Source organism: Gymnoscopelus braueri, assembly GCF_963280865.1.
Source record: "Gymnoscopelus braueri genome assembly, chromosome: 11".
Classification (NCBI taxonomy): Eukaryota; Metazoa; Chordata; class Actinopteri; order Myctophiformes; family Myctophidae; genus Gymnoscopelus; species Gymnoscopelus braueri.
Window position 1 is genome coordinate 16,580,007 of NC_137613.1, and position 19,663 is coordinate 16,599,669.

The 19,663-nt window shown below is 43.5% G+C and overlaps 1 protein-coding gene across 1 annotated transcript; it reads left to right on the top strand.

Annotated features, from left to right (window-relative positions):
* The first annotated feature begins 752 nt into the window (after positions 1-752).
* Positions 753-17,843, top strand: LOC308094574 (uncharacterized protein). Its single transcript, XM_080441317.1, has 3 exons — positions 753-1,525; positions 1,954-2,060; positions 11,843-17,843. Exon 3 carries the CDS (start codon positions 12,279-12,281, stop codon positions 16,398-16,400), a length of 4,122 nt encoding a protein of 1,373 aa, XP_080297443.1. The 5' UTR covers positions 753-1,525; positions 1,954-2,060; positions 11,843-12,278; the 3' UTR covers positions 16,401-17,843.
* The last annotated feature ends 1,820 nt before the right edge of the window (positions 17,844-19,663 follow it).

Sequence of the window (19,663 nt, forward strand, 5' to 3'; positions counted from 1 at the left end):
TCTCTCTTCTCACTCACTCTCTCTCTCTTCTCACACACACACACACACACACACACACACACACGCCACAGCTTAATGATATACAGTGTCAGAGACTGCACTGTAATGATATCTTTCTTAATGGAATGCTAACACACACACACACGCGCGCGCACACACACACGGGCACGCGCATTTTTTTCATGGCATTATGCTGTATACAATCCCACATTAAGACACATAATAAACAAGATTAGATAGATATCAATTAATATAAAGGACAAGAGTGGACATTTGCGGTCAGAAAAAAACTGGCCGTGTGGGTCTACTACCCGGAACCATTCAGCACACAGGAAACTACCATTTTAAAGCCTAGCCTAAAAAAGAAAAAAGACTTACGCTTCGTCCGCACGACGGTGTCGAAATAGCAGAGCTACAAGCCCACAAGGCGTCGCGTGAGCGACGCCTTGTGGGCTTGAAGCTCTGCTATTTCCGCACAACACCGCGGTGCGGACGAAGCATAAATGGACTCTCGGGGGGGCTGCTATAAACACAGCGTTATAACCTCACATCGCCAGGCTTTCCGCAGCACCCGCGGAAAGCCTGGGTTCCTATTCACCACTCAGTGCGCTGATCCGGTCTAGAGGCCCGCCTACTATATCCGGTAATTTACGCACACACATTAATAGACACATGAAACTATTTCCGTATCCGCTCTAGACCGGATGTGCAATCTGCAAAGCGGATTGATCCCCCAGGCCAAACACAGCAGCATAGCCATAGCCTGGTGGGCTCGGGCTGTAGCTGTTGGCGCTGGCTCTGGCGAAGGGACGTTAAGGCAGCGGCGGAGGAGCAGAGCGACGTGCGGCCGGTTGTGCAACAACACACAGGGGGGACCAGAGACTGGAAAGAAGAAGACTGACACGGGGCGGAGAGAGAGAGAAAGCGAACCGGGGGGGAACACATAAATATAAACGACTCGAAACAAAAGAACCGTGGGAGCTTTATTTTAATTTTTTTTTAAACCGACGACGGAGCGGAGGATCCCTTTTGCATCCAGTTCTCCAACAACATTAGCCGGGGGGGGCGCCTCTTTTTTAGGCTCCAAACAATGGACATAATATCAGGGCCGCGACGGCGGAACTAGTTTTTTTTTTTTTTTTAGCTAATAGTGAGCGGGTTGGAAAAACGGCCTCGGTCCTCCTCCTCTCCCTCACCTCCCCACCGGGCCCCGATATGGACGCCGCGGCCGCGGTGGAGGCCTCCTCCTCCATCACATTCATGAGGGTTTTTCCATGGACGGAGAGAGAAAAGGCCCCGCAGTGACTTCTCCTTCTCCTTCTTGAACCAACAACAAACATGCATTAACATGAACCAGAAGAACCGAGCGGACCCCGTGTGTTTCTCCTTCTTCTTCTCTCTCACCCCGCGCCTTGTTTTTATTAACCTTCTTATTACCTCCACAACGGTTTAGTTGTTTTTTTTTATTAAAGAACACTTCTCCTTCCTCTGCTCTACCGGGGGCCTGACGTCGTGTGACAACGAGGTAAACAAACGTAAACAAACAACAACCAAAGGCAGGAAAAACCAAAACAAACATATTTGTAGTAGATATGCTAGCTAGACCCCCCCCCTCCCCCCTCTAGGTTGCTAATTTGCTACGTAGCTAGCCCCCGATGCTAACACCAGCCATTATAGCATGGCTGTGCTAACGGAAAGCCTGCCTTTTACGCCCCATATAAGTGTGTATTAGGTTGTTGTTAGCTACACATACACTATTATATATCAATCGGGCACGACTTGATGCTTAGAAAATGTCTTAATACACCGGGGATAACGTAGCGATTTGCTTGTTATCTCTTGCTAAGTGATTGATGACTGCTAGCTTACGTTGAATGATGAGTAAAAGGGAAAAAAAAACGAATTTCAGTCCCTTTTTGTAATTCACGTGTTTCAATTTTCTCGTTATTTTAGGATCTTAAACTTCCAATATAACGTGGATGAAGAGACCTACCGCCTCCCCCGTTCCTTGTGTATCTGCTACCATCAGGACCTGATGCTACAGACCTGTAGCTGAGCTGGTAAGAAGATGCAAACAACACCATGCAACTTGTCAAAATAAGGCGCCATTCATTTACTTTTTTTTAAAGCACCAGTTCCAGTCCTGCTGTTTTTAGTTGTGGCCCCCAGGCCATTACACACAAGTAATGTTTTGCGCATATGTGTGATGTAGGTACAGCATGTCCCTTTGCAAGATGATATGAATTCAAGTCACCACATTCCTGGAGGATACAAGTGTGTACTGGATATGCCAAATGACAAAGTCTGGAAATGTATTTTGGATGAGAGTTTACTTCCAAAAATGGGGGAAACAAAAACAAAACACAATTTTTTAAAGTAGGGAATGTGTGGTGTTTCTTTTGACATGCTTTTTTTGGGGTAAAGGAACTAGGCAATTCAGTCCTTGGTTGATAAATTATAGCACGTTTTGATTATTTATTAATTCAGATCTAAACCAGAGTGTTTGTAGCAATGCATTTTCCAGAATTCATGTGACATTTAGGAGCACCTCTCAGATGCTGTCATAGATCAAAACATAGGTTGTTGATCCCTCCCCACCCATATTAGGCTATTGCCTCTAGTTTAAGAAGCATTGTTGATTTAGCTCATATACACTAAGGTAGTATGCACGTGTTCCCAATGTTTACATAACAAAACAATATATATGTGTGGTTTTTAACCACTTCCCTCTACACCAGCAGTTACCAGCCACTGGAGTGGTGGTGTTTACCTGCAGAAACACATTGCCCTCTAATTGTATTGTGGTGTTTTCACTGTTTGTTTTGGTAGACCAAAAACATCCCCTCTACCAAAACAAATCAAAACACAGCAAGAGTGCAGTTTCTGGTAAACACCACCACATTACTCCAGTGGCTGATAACTGCTGGTATAGAGGGAAATTATTGGTAAAATAATGGGTTTTATGTGAACACAGGGAAACGTTGCTATGCCTTTAATCGTACCTTTTAGATTTTGTGTTTTTATTTTATATACATTATTAGTGACCCTGTTGCAATATGCGTAGGTCACAAGACATACACATGTACTTACATTATATAAAATACATACTAACGCTATCACACGGTTATAGATAAATTATACTAGGCTAAATGTGAAGTTTAGTTTCCGACAAACTATGATCTACAGTGATTATGACCCTTGTACAACCAAGGTGGTGGGTGGACAAGAACTTTGAATTGTTTGTATTTGGGTTTTGTCGTTGAAATCACTTCAAGAACCATAGGCATTGCAGTGTTATAACATGTAGTGTAAGTCATAAAAGTAGTGTAAAATCATAAAGAAAAATGTTATGAAATTGTTGAAGATTTTATTTTCTTCCAAAATGTCTTGTCCGGTTATATTTAACCATATCAGGTTATGGTTACTAACTTACTACCAAATCTAAACATAGCAAATGAAGTCGCTCGTTAGTACTGATATAACTGAACACTATGTCAGACCCATGTCTTTGTGCACCTTTTAATTGGCATATTGTTGAGTCATCATCAGTTTTCTATATAATAACATTGTTGCCTATGAAATTGTTGCATTTGGCTACTTTTTGTGTGATTAATAAGCGGAACATTACCACTGTATTGGCCAATAATTTAATTGAGTATGTCTTATGTGCATGCCATGAAGCTTCTACACAAACCGAAGCATCTCCATCTGACCTTCATTTAATGGCATATATAGGACATTTTTGACAACTCAGTTATGTGGAATTGAAGTTGTGTTCTTCAGGATGTTCAGTTATAACACAAGCACTAAGCTCAAATAACACGAAACAATCTGTCAGCATTTAGGCTATTATTATGGTCTTCTAATGTGGGCTGTAGATAAAGAATTAGTGATTCAAAAGTGGCTCTTGAGTCACTGATTCAAGAGTTCAATTTGCCACCCACCTACCAGTACAACCAAACAAACAAATACCCCCCACTGATACACAGACACATACAAACACATTAAGTTATGGTTGTTCAAAAATAATTCTCAGAAGGATCTAACAGAGAAAGTGAGCATTCTCCACCCATATACTGTATATGTTTGTGTTCAGTCTATTACATAATTATTAAATGCCGAACACAGTGGAACCTCAGGTGGTATTCAGTGCATTGGATGGGCGTATCCTTGCTTGCAGTCAGGATGTCCCAGCCCCTGATCATTGAGAGACGCACAGAATGTTGTCTCTTTCAATTTTGGCAAACACTCTTTCAGAACAGAAATATTACCCTGAGAGGGTCATTTAGGACAGTAATGTCTTTACTCTCATTAATGCCTCCCTTAAAGGGATATTTCACTTTAAAACATGTTTGGGGTCATTTTAACATCTACTCAGGGTTTTGTGTTTCACTCCAGACAGTTTTTAAGTTGCTTGATTCAGTATTTAGACATTTGATATTAATTTGATCAGACACCTATACAAACCCATTGTAACTTCAAAATCATGTTAGATTCATTGAAAACAAACGTACTTGGTTTTGGTGACTGATAGTGTCCTAATACGTGAGGGGGCCGTGTTTTTTCAATTTTATTTTATTTTTTAAATTTATTTAATTTTCCTAAACGATTGTAAAACATAAATGAAAAAAGTTATTGAAAAAACACGGCCCCTCACATATTTTTGAAAGCCAGCATCAGACAGTCACCAGAACCAAGTATGGGTGTTTTCAATGAATCTGTGAAATGAAATGTTTTAAATGGAGTTTGAAGTTACAATGGGTTTATATAGGAAGGGGTGTGTCTGACTGAATCAAGCAACTTAAAAACTGTCTGGGGTGCTCACAAAAGCCTGAGTAGACGTTGAAATGACCTCAAACATGTTTGAAAGTGAAATATCCCGTTGACTTGTTTTATTCTGACACATGCAAAATAATACCCCCTACCTACTCTGCATTATCTATAGGGCTCCAACTATCATTTATTTTACCGATTTAAGCAAATAATCGAGAATCTCTTTAAAATTATATTTTCCAAGTTTTCTTTACATACCAACGAATCCACTAACAACTTATTGGGTATTTTATACTTGGTCGCACAATGATTTCATGCATTTTTTTATAACGGTAGAGACGATGCGTTGTGTGCTTGCAGATCTGCTATTTCACTATTTTTGAATTTGAGAATCTTTCACCTGTAACGACATGCCCAAAATGGAGATAGATAAATCATTTAATTAAATGATCGATGGATTCCCCCCAAATTTCCCCCACCAACGTTATTAGGCTGAAAAAATAAGGCTTTTTTGGTGTTTGGCCGAATTGAGTGAAAAACAGGATGTTGTGATGGCGCAGTAGTATTTTTACTCATCACGCTACACTGTAAACAACAAATCTGTGTTGAAATAATGGAAAAACAACTGCTCTATTAATGGCAATTCTTTGTTGGAATTCTTTGAAACGCGTGTAGCTGGAGCCATGGGTCTGTATGCCTCTCGTCTATATCAGTGGTTTAAAAAAAGGCCTGGGACCCCCAGGGGTCCCCAGAAAATAGCCTACCTACAAGCTCACAACACATAGCGATGTGACGTGTTGGGAGCTTGCAGATTTGCTATTTTCAAAACAAAATTTTATATAATTGAAACATTTTAACAACACAAATATTTTATGGCGGTCCCTGGCACAAAATGTTTTCAAATGGGGTTCCGCAGCCAAATACATAATAATTTTGGGGGTCCTTGACATGAAGTTTGAGAACCACTGGTCTAGATGAATGAGCCAAAACACATTACATGTTCATAACATGACCTAATCAGACAGTCTGCTGTGAATGCAATTTAATAATGATTCAATGCCAGACAAAAGGTTAAAGACTAGGTTAAATTCACAGCCATGACAACAGCAATGGTCCACAAATTTGGCAAAAATAATTACAAAATAATGGAATTATAAACTTATTTTGTGGTGGAGTTTTCATTTGGGGGGTGGCTCATACATTGTTGGCTGCTGTTAACATCTGGATGATGTGACATACTTTATTTTATGAATCTTTTGTCTCTCCCACATATGAAATGTAACCTGACACCTCAGTAATCTTATCTAGGATGTTATAGTATGTTCTCAGCTGCTGTTCCATTCTTTCCAGTTGTGGATCTTAACTCTTTGACTGCCAGAGTATTTTCATAAAGTACTCCCCCAGTGCCAGCAATTTTCGTGTTTTTTTATTTTTATATTTTGAATTTTTCTCATGAAAATAATTTAAGGACACATAATGTAAAGACCCAGCACAATTCCGCCACTAGAGCGCAGCACATGACAGCTTTGATCATGTCGTTGGGTCTCTCTCACCCTTCTTCATAGATTAGACAAGGAAAAACATGAAAACGGATGTGACGTCCCCCCCATTGTTTTGATCGGCGAAAATTACGTTGTGATATACGACGGCGATGACTGATCGTCACCCAGACCATAGATTATAGAAGAGAAACTGTCCGTTTGTCCGTCATACCGTGTGAAAGACCGTTTATTTACCTATTTTGGACGAAAATGACTGGGGAAAAGAATCAAAAACCGGAAACGGAATCCAGGTCATGAAACCGGATGCAGATGTCCGTGAAGTAAGTGGAACTCGAGAATAACATTGAATATTAAGCAGCATAGCGCAATCAGAGATTAAACAATGAACGCGCGTCCAGCGCGTCGAGCGCGTCGACGGCCAACTGGACAAAGTAGCACTTGACGCGTTATCGCGTCGTCCGCAGTCAAAGAGTTAACGTTAAATGTGACTTCATCATGAAGTTGTGAGAGGAATAACTTTTGGAAAAGGTCATGTTCTCAGTAGGGCTGGGAAATAAAAGTCCATATATTGTTATTGTTCCATATGCCTCATATTGACAAGATGACAGACGTTTTGGCCATCCAGCCTAGGCCTGTCACAATTACTACATAATCGCCTAATCGCAATTATTTGAGATCATCGCAATCATTTTGCATAATCATCATAATCGTTTCCATGTTGAAAATTTTTCATGCATTTTCAAATGGAAAAGAAGCTGAAATGTATAAGCTTACAACGTGTCACTTTGTGATGCGTTGTAAGCTTGTAGATCAGCTTTCTTTCTTTCTTTCTTTCTTTCTTTATTTCTGCTATTTTATTTTTAAAGTATAAAATGATTAAATGTAAAATTTCTTTGTACATTTTAAGTTTTTCATCTGACCTGTGCAATTCTTTTATTACGAAGCCTATAAGGCAAACAGACGGTGACAATTAATGGTTACGCAAAATTTCATAATCATGACAGCCTTCATCGTGTTTGTCATCTTGTCAATATGAGGCGTTTGAACAATAAAAAAACATGACTTTTATTTCTGACTGCGACCCTCCATTTATTTAATAGTTTTTTGGACAACGCACCAGAGTGGTCAGAATACGATGGTAGAGTTAACTCGGTAGGGCTGGTAAATTAACCTAAAATACATCGAAACCTAGATTAAGACCATTAACCGAAAGGTTAATGGTCTTGTATATCAACAAATCGACACGAAAACATTTATTAGATATTTTTTTTATAGTGGACTAAATTGATAAGTCTGATTAACCACTTAAGCCTATATGATACTTGGGGCGGCCATCGGCGCCCCAAGTATCATATAGGCATATAGGCATACCACATGTAGGCTGGTTCGATTGCTGCGTGTCACTGCCTGTCTCTTCCTGTTTCCTGTCAATCTACGTTGTACTATCCAAATAAAGGCAGGAAAGACCCCAAAATATCTTTAGAAAAAGAAAAAGCCAATAGATACTTGGTTTTACAATGGAGACATTGGAGAGAAACAGCTGATCTACAATAGCTTGTAGATCTTCTATTTTCACTTAAAGGTAGGGTAAGTGATATTTTTTGGTTAAAACAAAAAGTATTTTTTTAAAAGGTTAAAATACTATATTCTGATAGTAATCATTGCTATAGAGTGTTTTTTTCAGTAACAGATGTCTCCCTGTCTCTCCAGCTCTTTAATTAACAGAAAATACATTTTTTGGTAGGTGTCAAAATCTCAGCCAATCAGGAGAAAGTACCCATTTTTAAGCTTAATTTGTATAGTTTTCAGTTCAAATTTTGCATGCTCATTTCTTAGTGTCATCACTTCCAATTTCACTTGTTTAATCTGTGTCCTGATTGAGTTCTCTGTCCTGGTTGGATAAAATTGGAAATGAAACTACAAAAAAAAAAAAAAAAACTACAAAATACATTTTCTGTTTTATAAAGAGCTGGAGAGACATGGAGACTCCTTACATGGACAGGACACCCTATAGTAACGAGTACTATCAGAACATATACCCATTTTGCAATTATTTGAAACTTTGCAAATCACTTACACTACCTTTAAAAAAATACAAATAAAATTGTTCATTAATCATTATCAATGTTGGATATGGGTTCTGATATGGGTTGAAGTCATATTGCCCAGGCTGAATTCTCAGGCATTTCCTCCTTATACCCATTGGTATGTGAGAGATGTGATCTGATCCAAATTCCTGTTCTGTATGCACTGGTAGGAAGAATTGGCATCAAGATATACTCATAGTACCAAGTAAAAGTAGTCAAATTTGGCTAAATTCATCAAGCCTGTTCAATAAATAGCAGATCTATAAGCTCACGTGTCGAGATGCAACAGACGGGGCTTAATTGGTTAATCATGTATGTGTTATAAGTTAAAAAAGTACCATATTTGTGTCTGAGATGTAATGAAGTAGAAGTATAAAGTACCAAAAATTGGACACACTCAAATAAAGTAAAGGTTCCTCAACTGTATTCAAGTACAGTACTTGAGTAAATGTACTTAGTTACTTTCCACCACTGTCTGTATGTCACCCCCCCCCCCCCCTCAGCCCCCCAACAGACACCCTCAGTGTGTCCATCAACAATCATGTGACTTGTGTACCGATTCAAACCCCTTATTTGCTCACCTGCAATTTGCACTGTTAAGACCAACGGGCTGAAGGCCTGAAATGTAAAACATAGGCATTAATAAGTACTACAGATAAGCAGGGAATGGATGGGTGTTTAGACTATATAAATGGGTTATAGACAGGAGGGCGAAGAAATCGGGTACCTGTCTACTGCTTAACCCATTAAGACCTGGTCCTGAGGCAGATTCTACAAATGTCTCATAAATCTAAAGTTTTTTGAAAAACTATATCAGTGGTGCTCAAACTTTTTCATGTCAAGGACTCTCAAAATTATAGGTATTTGGTCGCGGACCCCCTTCTCAAAATACTTTGTTCCAGGGACCCCCAGAAGCAAAGATTTGAGTTACAAATGTTCGCTTTAAAAAATGTATATCCAAAGATTTGCAAAAATATTCAAGATTTTTCAAAAATGGCAGATCTACAAACTATGAGCTTGTATATCTGCTATTTTTGAATAGCCAAAGTATAAAATAATGGTTTAAGTGGTTACACAGATGTGTTCCCGGTCTTAATGGGTTAAGACGCTTACCGTGCTGACCTTGGATCGGATCCTGTCAAAACATTATTTTTGTTTCTTCAGTGCACTGTCTCTCTCCCTCTCAAGCTGTCCTACGCTCACCTCAGTGAAGAATAAACACAAAGGGGAGTGAACTATCCCACGCTCCTTTTTGAGAACAAAATGTTTTTTTGTATGAAAAATTGACAGTGAACCATTCATTCATCTCATTGCCGACGGAGTCGCTGCTTGTATTTAGTTGATGTATGAATGTTTACAAAGATTGTTTTTGTGGCAGTTATCATGGACTTATTGGAACAGTACAGAAAAGCCAAGGCTTAGAGGAGGCTATGACTGGCAACACAGGTTTTCGCATGGATTAAAGTTCTCAGACGGTCACCATGGATTCCGTAGAAGCCAGCATGTCTTCTATGGAAGCATGTTGCGCAGCGAAAATGGCCAATCTACAAGCTCTCTGTAGATCGTCTATTTTCGGTTATTATTTTAATATTAGAGCATTTAAAGTGGTCAAACTAGCAATATGTTCAGAAGCATCTTCCATAAAACCTAAATGGTTTGGGATATTTCATATAAAAGTAAAGGTTAAAGCCTCAATCTGTGATTTCTTCACCTGGTTGACAGCAGGAACAATATTACTAGAAAATCCAAATTTTACATAATTTATGTTGTTTAGGAATCGGCGCTACTAGTGTAGGAGGCTCATTTCATACTGTTTCACAAATCTAGTACTTGGTCATACAAGCACTTTCAGTCGTGAGATTCATTTTATTTCGCTTTAATCCATGTTTTCGCTATTTTTGTTGCACTGAGAGAAAGCAATGCAAAGCAGAATGCCCACAACACTCCAGATTGAATTAAAGTCTCAAGGTGCACGGCTCAACAACATCATGAATGTCCCTCTCACGTAGATTTATTTACCTCTCACGGACAGAGGGGTACAAACAAATAAATAAATAAAGGAATAGGGCTTAAGTAGTTAATCAGACAAATCAATCTGTACTGTAGGTCCGGGATTTCCTGAAGGTAGCATACCCGTTTCCTGTTCCGGTTCCGCTCCCATAGCTTTGCTGGATTGATCTGGCAGCAGGTTTGAACCGGAAAAACACATGACACCTTCACATGTGTTTCCAGTTAAAATCTGGAAAACCCTCTGAAAAGCTGGGATTACAGTTAAGCACAGAGCCTATTTAGTCTACTCTACTGGAGTGGAGACATTGAAAATGTCCCCAGTAGAGTGCTACAGGGATGACTTCTCTTTATAAGCACATAAACACTCAAAAGAAATTGGCATTGTTTTTTTTGTGGAAAAAATCTGTAGCGAGCAAATGATATTAATGTTTTCATCAACAACATAATATCCACAAATTAACACTTTTGCATATTTTTAACCACATGTTAATGAATATAAGTCAAAAATGCTAATAATGGTGTTACTTCCCCATGGATCTCTGACATTGATAACATCAAACATGGAGAGGATCTGAGAATTATGAATTCGCAAAATGTGAAAAATATTTTAGGGCTGCAAACAATTGTCGTAGCGACGATTGTCAATTTTCTTAGCGACGATTATTCTATTGATTCTTTTATTTTTTAATCGAATAATCTTGAAGCAGTTTTTCATATGTATTTTTATGTTCAATCGGCGCAGATCCGCCCCTGCCTCTCAGATTATACTTATAGGGCGACTTCACCTGTTTTCAACCCATCTTCATAGAATTGGTCCTCATTAATGCTCATTATACAATGGTACCATTTATGTTTAATCGCTCTGTGTCTCAGAGGAGGGCTGTGGACAGTTCAAAAACCTGCCTACCAGTGACATCATCGTTAGGCAGCTGTGGTCATTTCAAACAATGTTTTGTACTATTAATGCAAGAACAATGGCTTCTATTTCAGCATGCTAACTTTTAAGGAGTACAAAGGTTGTAGTTTCTATTTGCTTGGAATCCCCATCGATTTTGTCTCATTGGTAAGCTGCTGAGTAGACGGAAATTGTGCCACCTTATAATGATGGACCATTTACATGAAGATAAGGTTGAAAGTGGTTGAAGTGCTTCTTTAATGTACACTGACTCCATTGTACCACGGTATCGCACATGGAAAATAGTAGAGACTCACAGGCTTTACAAGCTCACACCACTCTGCTATCAGGCTTTGGGTTGCTGTTTAGGTCACAAGGTCATGGTGGCAGAGCATTTCACTGGACTTCGATTAGCAATGCCTTGGTGAGGTGTGGTTGGGGAGGGGGGGGACTCCTAGATCTCCTAGTTCTATTTGTACAACATGTTCGCCCCAGAATAGGGTCTCTAGGGTTAATGTGGTTTAAACCAAGTGACGTTTCACTCATCCTGTGTATTTGTTGTTGTTTTTCCACAGACACTCTAAAGGACCTCATCGAGGGACAGAAGAGGAAGTGAAAACGGTTCAGCGTCCTTTGAAGCAGTCGACACGCCTCAGTCGAGGACTCAAGCGGCTGGGCAGATAAAGAAACAAAGCATACTGTTGACTAACAAGGACCCTCAAGAACACTACAAATTGTATCTCTTTTTCCATATAAATGTTTAGTATGTATTTATAACAGATTTATCCTACAGAAGCACTTGAAGGCTTGAAATGAGTAGGACTTCACTGTGATTTAGAAAATAGGAATAAGGGTGTGTTGTGGTTGGTAAAATATCACAGTGACGAGAAAAACAAAGTGACAGAATCACCATTTTATTTTATTCAAAAGGTTGTGGGTGGTTGTGGTGTTTCCCCAGCAACAAATTGGGCTAGTTGAGCCCGGGACAACCTCCCTTCTCTTAGTTGGGAGATGTTCCAATTTAGCAAATACCCTATGGACATTTTAGAAATGCTTAGTGGACACCAAGCCCATCAGTTCAAAGGCCTTGGATTAGAGCGACAACTGAGCCACCAGCAGCAGGTCCAGCTCCAGCATCAACAGCAGCTGCAGCAGCCGCACCAGCCCAGTGCCGACCCGTCGGGGAGCCTCCTCTCTGGGCTGGGCCTGGGCTCCTTGCAGAGCTCGCGGAGCAACGCGTTCGCCGACTCCTCGTCCATCTTTGCCAAGATGAGTGCCCCGCCCCCGCCCACCATCTCCCACCAGAGCCAGTCCTCCTCGTCTTCTCACAGCTCGCGCAAGTCCAGCAAGATGAGCAGCAGCAGCGGCAGTGGGAGCTCCTCGTCGGGGTACCCCCAGTTCTTGCGTCCGTTCCATCCGGCGGAGGCTGCCCTTGCCCAGGAGCAGCTCCACTCGGGCATGGGGAGGTTTGACTTTGGTGGGAGTAGCGGGGGAGGGAGCGCCGGCGTCATCGGGAGCGTGGTCACCTCCGCTCCGCCGCCTCCTCCGCTCCATCCGGGCCTCTCTGTCCCACAGCCCTCCTCAGGTCCCTCCTCTTCCTCCCCCTCTCCCTCCACCTCGGCCTCGGCCAACCCCTCAGGCAGCACTGCCGTTCCCCTGGTCGGCCAGTCTGACCCCCGCAGCCTGCACCAGCAGTTCAGCTGCATGCTGGCCGCCAACCAGTACTTCTTGTCCGGCGTTCCCACCAACAGCAGCCTGGAGCAGTTCCTCGTTCAGCAGGGAACACACAACCACTTGGGCCTGGGTCTGGGCCAAGGGGCCGACTCCAACTCGGCCCTCGCCCCTCCACCGGCCCTTCACTCTTCTCACAGCCACAGCCATTCAACCCCTCAACAACAGCAGCAGCAACAGCAGTTGGCTCCTCATGCCTTATCTCACGCGCATAGCCATACTCACCACCCCCATCCGCTCCACCCGGCTCCACAGCCGGCCCCACTGGGCGGCTTTGACTTTCAAGGCATTCCCGTTCTCTCCTCCAACCAGATAGCCTCGTTGATGCAGCAGGAGGCCGGGCTGCCCCTCCCCCTGCCCCTCCATCTCTCCCTCTCAAAAGACGACGCAAAGGGCGACAGGTCCTCAGAACATGGACATGGACATGGCCATGGGACAAGTGGAGGCAGCAGGCGGAAGAAGGCGATGGCTGGCTACCTGCCCCAGAGAAAGTCTGAGAGTCACGGCGGCAGCAGCAGCCACAGTAGCAGCCATGGTAGTCATAGTCACGGCCACAGCAGCAGCAGCAACTGCCACAACAGTAGCTCCAGCGGGCACAGCCAGAGCTCGTCCACGGGGCTTGTGGGAGGCGGATCCGGGGGTGTAGGAATAGAGCAGCACTCCTCTATGCTCTCCCCTTCCTCACAGCAACAACAGTCTTCCTCAGCCGTCTCTTCGTCCTCTTCCTCTGCCCCGCCTTCCTCTAACTCCACTTCCGTGCTTGTTGCCAACGGTAACCAACAGCTGCCCAAACCCCAAGAAAGCCACAGTTCGTCTGGTTCATCGGGGCAAGAACCGGAACCCCTTTATCACTGCGGTGAATGTGGCAAGACATTTACGCATCTCTCCAGCCTCCGTCGACACCTCCGCAGTCATGGTCTGACGCCCGAAAGCAACGGCAGGAAGAACCGCGACTCCCCAAGCCCGGAGAGGGTCTTCTGCTGTGGGGAGTGTGGGAAGGGCTTTAAGAAAAGAGGCCACCTGCTCCAACACAACGTCACCCACTCCCAGCAGCGCCCTTTTGCTTGCAGCATCTGCCAAAAGTCCTTCAACCGCCGCGAATCCCTCACACGGCATGAGAAGATTCACGACGAGAAGCCTTTCCGCTGTCCGGCCTGTGGCCGTTGCTTCCGGGAGAGTACATCGTTGCTCAACCACGCTGCATCCGGTTCTTGTGGCAAGCCCCCACGAAGCTCCAAGAACCGGTCCAGAGAACCCGGAAGTTCCTCCAGTCACAGCGGCGGCAGCAGCAGCAGCAGCAGCAAAATGGGAGGCAGCGGAGATGGGGCTGGGATGTCCAATGACAAGTATGCCACAGATTATTCCAGAAACCGTTACCAGTCATCCTATGGCGGCGGGGTGGATGACTACCGTAGGTCACAGTACTCCTCAGAGGGCTCACTGGGCAATGGCATGGGAAGCCAGACCCTCAGGAAGGCCCCCTTAGCGCCTACTCTCCACCCCCACCCGCAGAGCCAACAGCAGCACCATCACCACCAACAGCAACAGCAGCAGCCCCACCTGCCCCTCTCCTCCCTGCTGGATGACTCTGAGGACGAGGTTACCAGCAGCGCCATGTCAGCCATCGCTGCAGCTGCTGCCGCTTCCTGCGACATTAACTCGGAGAGCCGAGAAGGAGAGAGGAGGGACATCATTGGAGGCCTGCTTGGAGGTCTAGGCTTCGGCAACATGGGCCCGTCGTCAACTTCAGGTGGCCTCAGTGGCTCCACAATGCCCCTGACCCATCCCAGCCAGCCCCACTCCAAGCCCAAGAGGCCAAGGAAGCCCAGAGAAAAGCGAGACGCGAGTTCAATTATGAGGAGGAGAAGGAGCCCAGGACCCCCAGGTGATGGATCGGAGAGGCCGTATGGGTGCCAAGTCTGTTGCAAGCGTTTCAGGAGGGCCGAGACACTGCGCCGCCACGTCCGTGTCCACACGGGTGAGAAGCCGCATGCCTGTGATGTCTGTGGCAAGACGTTCCGTGAGCCTTTCCACCTCACCAAGCACCTGACGGTACACTCTGGCCAGAAGAACTACAAGTGCCACTTGTGCGGGAAGGTGTTTGCCTATGCCCAGAGCCTGGTGAGGCACGGGAAGCTGCACAGGAAAGGGGAAATCGACAATGAGGGCAGGAGGGTTAAAGGTGGTATCGGGGCCATCAGTCAAGTTGGAACCCCGGCAAACTCTGATTATTACTCCTACTCCCAGGGGGATAAATCTCCCACCTCTGGAACTCCCTCTCAGAGGCTGTACACCTGCACTGTGTGCTGGAAGTCATTCCGTCACCACTTCCATCTGACGGCCCACCAGCAAACTGTCCACGGAGGAGGGGTGGGCTTGGATAAGTCCTTTCGCTGTGACGTCTGTGGAAAGTCCTTTGCCTACTCCAACAGCCTAGTGCGCCACAAGCTGTCCCAGCATGGCATTGACCGCAATGGCCAACGTGTCAGTCAGTCCCAGGCCTCTGCGTACTCCCCGCACTTCTATGACTCGGGGTCTGGGTCAGGGTCAGGGACAGCGACTAACTATAGCAGCGGGGCGTCCCACCTGACCCATGGCGGCAGCGGACAGCAGCACCATTTTCAGTACCGCTCAAAGACCTGCCCAAGGCGGCAAGGTCAGACAAAAAAGCACCGCAAGAAAAAACGGCGCGTGGTGATCCACAGCATCATGAGGGACGGCAAACTGGTGGGCGTCCCTCTGAGTAAGGCCACGCGCAGGAAACTGATCATCCTGAAGAAAAGGAGGGGCAAATTCATGGCACAGCTAAATAGGAAAAAGTTGCTGGCCCAGCTTAGGGTCAAGGGTGGCGCCATGAGGGTCACCGCGTGGTCCGGTGGAGTCGTGAAAGTCACTAACCTCACTTCCATGGAGCTGCAGGTCAAGCGCTTCCCGTGCCCCATCTGCCCCAGTGCCACCTACGCCAGCAAGGCATTCTTGCTGATCCACCACGCTATACGACACCCGCCCCGAAGCTCTGGACGCCAGGCCCGTCGGAAGTGCCAGGTGTGTGGCAAGCGCACCAGCTCGTTACGGAAAGCTCTGCAACACCGCGGACGCCACCTAAAGGATAATAACTTCCGGTGTCAAAAATGCCGCCACCGCTTTTGGAACGGCAAGCTTCTGAGCCGCCACAAGTTCTCGTGCCGGGGGTTGTCGGGGGGAGGCAGTGCAAACTGGGGGATGAGGAAATCAAAGTCCCCTTCTCCGGAGCGTGAGACTGAGCAACCCGCAGAGGCAGGGGCAGAGGTAGAGGCACAACCTCATGAGCATGAGCAGGTCCAGTCACCACCAGTCCAAATGTCTGAACCGGTATTGGTCCAGCCCGAGAGATCAACGGTTCTGACCGAGTTCAGCCAGTAAAAAAAGGAAATAAAAAGGTTTTTGTAGACTAGATATGTTTTTTTGTTTTTTCAAGTAATCCAAGAAAGCGAGCAAAGGCACGCAGGTTTTTAATAACAAAAATACAACAAAAAAAAGGGAGAGAAAAGGGGAGGCTTTAGTGTAACTACCATAATATCCCCACACAGCCCCCCTCCCTCCCACACGTCTGTATACAATCCTAACTTAACTACATCAGAGGTGGCTGAGAAACAAGCTTGGACTTAAAAAGGCCTGCAATCAGATGCACCCATCCATCTCTGTCTCCATTTCCCCAAAGGGGAAAGTGGTGTTCTTAGACCATGTGACTATTTTTGAGTAGCACCTATCTAAAAAAAAAAAGAGAAAAAAAAAGAAGCGGCATTCATCCAACAATATTGTTTGTTTGTTTGTTTGTTAGCTGTGTTGGCGCGAAAACTATGGACGCATATTTTGTAGGAGTGGGGTACCATTAGTACCTTTTCAGTTATGTTTTTGCATTATTCACAGTTAAAAAGAAAAAAAAAAGAAAAAAGTATAGTCTTTGTCTGTTGGTCTGTATGACGTGTGTTGCTTTGTTACCCCCCCGTGGAGAAGCTATCTTTTTATATTCAAATGTTTGACCCGAAGGTCTAAATTTGTCAAGTGAAAAGAATCCAGATCCCCGAACATCCTGAGAACGTGTCTCACACTCGATCATGGTAATAACTGATGTTTTAGTTGCCTAAACATGAAAAACATTGACTTTTCCTTGTGAATCAGTTAAATTGCATCACTTTGTACTACAGAAAAGTGTCTTTTCTCGCTCCAAAAACCCGACAAAACTGGTTGACTTTGTGCTAAAAACTGACTTAAAGTGGTTCGTTTGGGGTGGGGTGGGGGGCTCCTCCGGACAGATAAGGTGTCGGTAACCTTGTTTTAATGTACACTACTTTTTGTCATTTTTAAAAAAAGGGGGTGGGAAATAAGACAACCCTGACTCCATTTGGGAAAACTGTTTTAAGTGTTGAGGATTGGAAAGGACAGAGCGGGAACAACGGGAGTGTACTGTACAATTCGTATTATATTTTATTATATATTGATTATTTGCTGTTTTTTACTCCAAGTATCATTTCTTTTATCATTGTTGCTATTGTATGGGTGGGTGGGAACAAGTCGGGGACTATCTTTGTAAAACAATGGGATGAGTATATGTATCGATGTGTTTTTTCCTTTTTTTTTCTCCCTTCCTCCTTTTACCCACCTACCCTCATGCCACAGTTATGCCCATTTTTTTGTAACAAAAGCGTGTACACATAGTTCATTACTAGATCCTGTCCAGCAGTGTTTTTCCTTTCTGTAAAACTAAAACATGTAATATTATTACTAAATTACTATCCTTTTTCTTTGCCTAAAAGTGAGTTGTTGAAAACCCTCAGAAATCAAATAAAAAAAAATTCAAAAAAAGTTTTTAATCTTGTGCTGTTGAAGACATAGTTTTTAGGGGTCAATTCAGGGGTGGATTGTATTTATAATGTTTTACTTTTGATGAAGTAGTTTATTGATTCTCAATTTAGGTTTAAAAGTGTGGAGGCTCTGTCACCGTGTGGATTGCAGTAGGCTCTTTTTTTTTAGTGAATTAAATATGCCAGTGATTTATTTGGTTACAAAAAGCTAGATTTCAGATTGATCTCCCATGATAATGTGATAACCCCACATTTTATTGCTGGCAACTATCTCATCAGGAGCATTTAGGGGTTCAGAACACTTCCCAACATGCATTTCGTTTCTGTCGGGCAGAAACCTCATATCTCCATCTTTTAAGTCTAGTGTGACACTAGAGCGTCTCACAAATGCATCAAAAGCAGCAGATCCACAAGATCGAAACGCAGCGCGCTTTGAGCTTGTAGATCTGCTACTTTTGCGTTATTGAATTTGAATCCTGAAAAGTAGCTGTTTTGGACACATGAAGTTTCCATCCGACAGACAATATATTGGTCTCTTTATATTTTTGTCTCCTGCTTCTTTAGTCCTTCCCACCTTTGGTTTGAGTCGCTGAGATTTCTCTCTGTCGAGATTTCTTAACTAGTCAGTGTTGCTACAGCAAATTATGCGTTAAGATGATCATAAAGGGAACCAGTAAAAAGAATGATGATTGATGGTAAAATTGATCGTTGGGATTCATTTTAACTGGATTAATTGCATTCAGTCCCCTCCTGGCTGCTTTCAAAGAGCTCCAGATGAGAGACCGTGTTGCCATGTCTGCTTAATAGAAGTGACTTTGGGCTTGTTTTTCTGTAAAGTTACTTGTAAATTATTGGTAGTTGCAGGTTGCGTTTTTATGGGCTAGTTTCTACAGTGTAGTTGCTTATTTGGGCTTGTTTCCTAATGTTTAAACCAGTGGTTCTCAAACATTTTCATTTCAAGGACCCCCAAATTATATTTAATTTGTCCACGGACTCCCATCTGACAATATTTGCTGTCAGGGACTCCACATACAAGATTTGTGTTGTTAAAATGTTTCAAAAATATTCCACATACATATATGTTTTTTCAAATAGCCGATGCATATAGGTTTAAAGTGTGCATGTGGCCTATAGTCTTGAGCTTGTTTTCATAGACCTGGTTGCTTGTTTCTCGCACAGAGTCTGGCAACACTGCATGGAGGCCAGGTGCCATGCACCTGGAGTCCCGCTGCAATGGGAATGGCGTGCTGTTCTCTGCTCTCCTCTCAGATGCATTGGTCTGTCTGTAGGCAAGCTCACAATCACATGCCTTGGCACATGATGCTCAATTGAGTGCAAATAAAATACCCAAGGGACAAAAGACCTAACTAAAATATATATTTCTGAGAAGTTCTGTCCCTTAATTTATGCTTTTTTGAATAGAGACTTCTGTATCAGCTTCCCAATCAGGTTATTTTCTCTACAGTTTTTGTTTTTAGTTATATCATACCCATGATTAATGATTAACCAAAGCTTTCTGTTGTCTATGGCCTCTAGTTATCATCACTTGATGATGATAAAGGAGCCATCATCATATCAGTGGGAAAATTCACCCACTCAACTGCTGCACGTTTATCAAGTGCATTACCATTGAGTGACCACTAGATGGTGCCCTATGACACTTGGATGTTGCTGTGTTGTCATAATTCTCAGACCTTTTTGGAGGGATATATGACTATGAGCTTTACATTGAAAAACCTCCTGCAGTGCTGACTGAGGCTTTAACCTGGCCATTCAAAGTAGAAGTTGATCCTTTTTTTTTTTTTTATCTTATGCAGGCCA

Excerpts from the sequence above, each read along its gene's own strand:
- LOC308094574 (XM_080441317.1), top strand. The coding sequence starts at position 12,279 with ATGTTCCAATTTAGCAAATACCCTATGGACATTTTAGAAATGCTTAGT.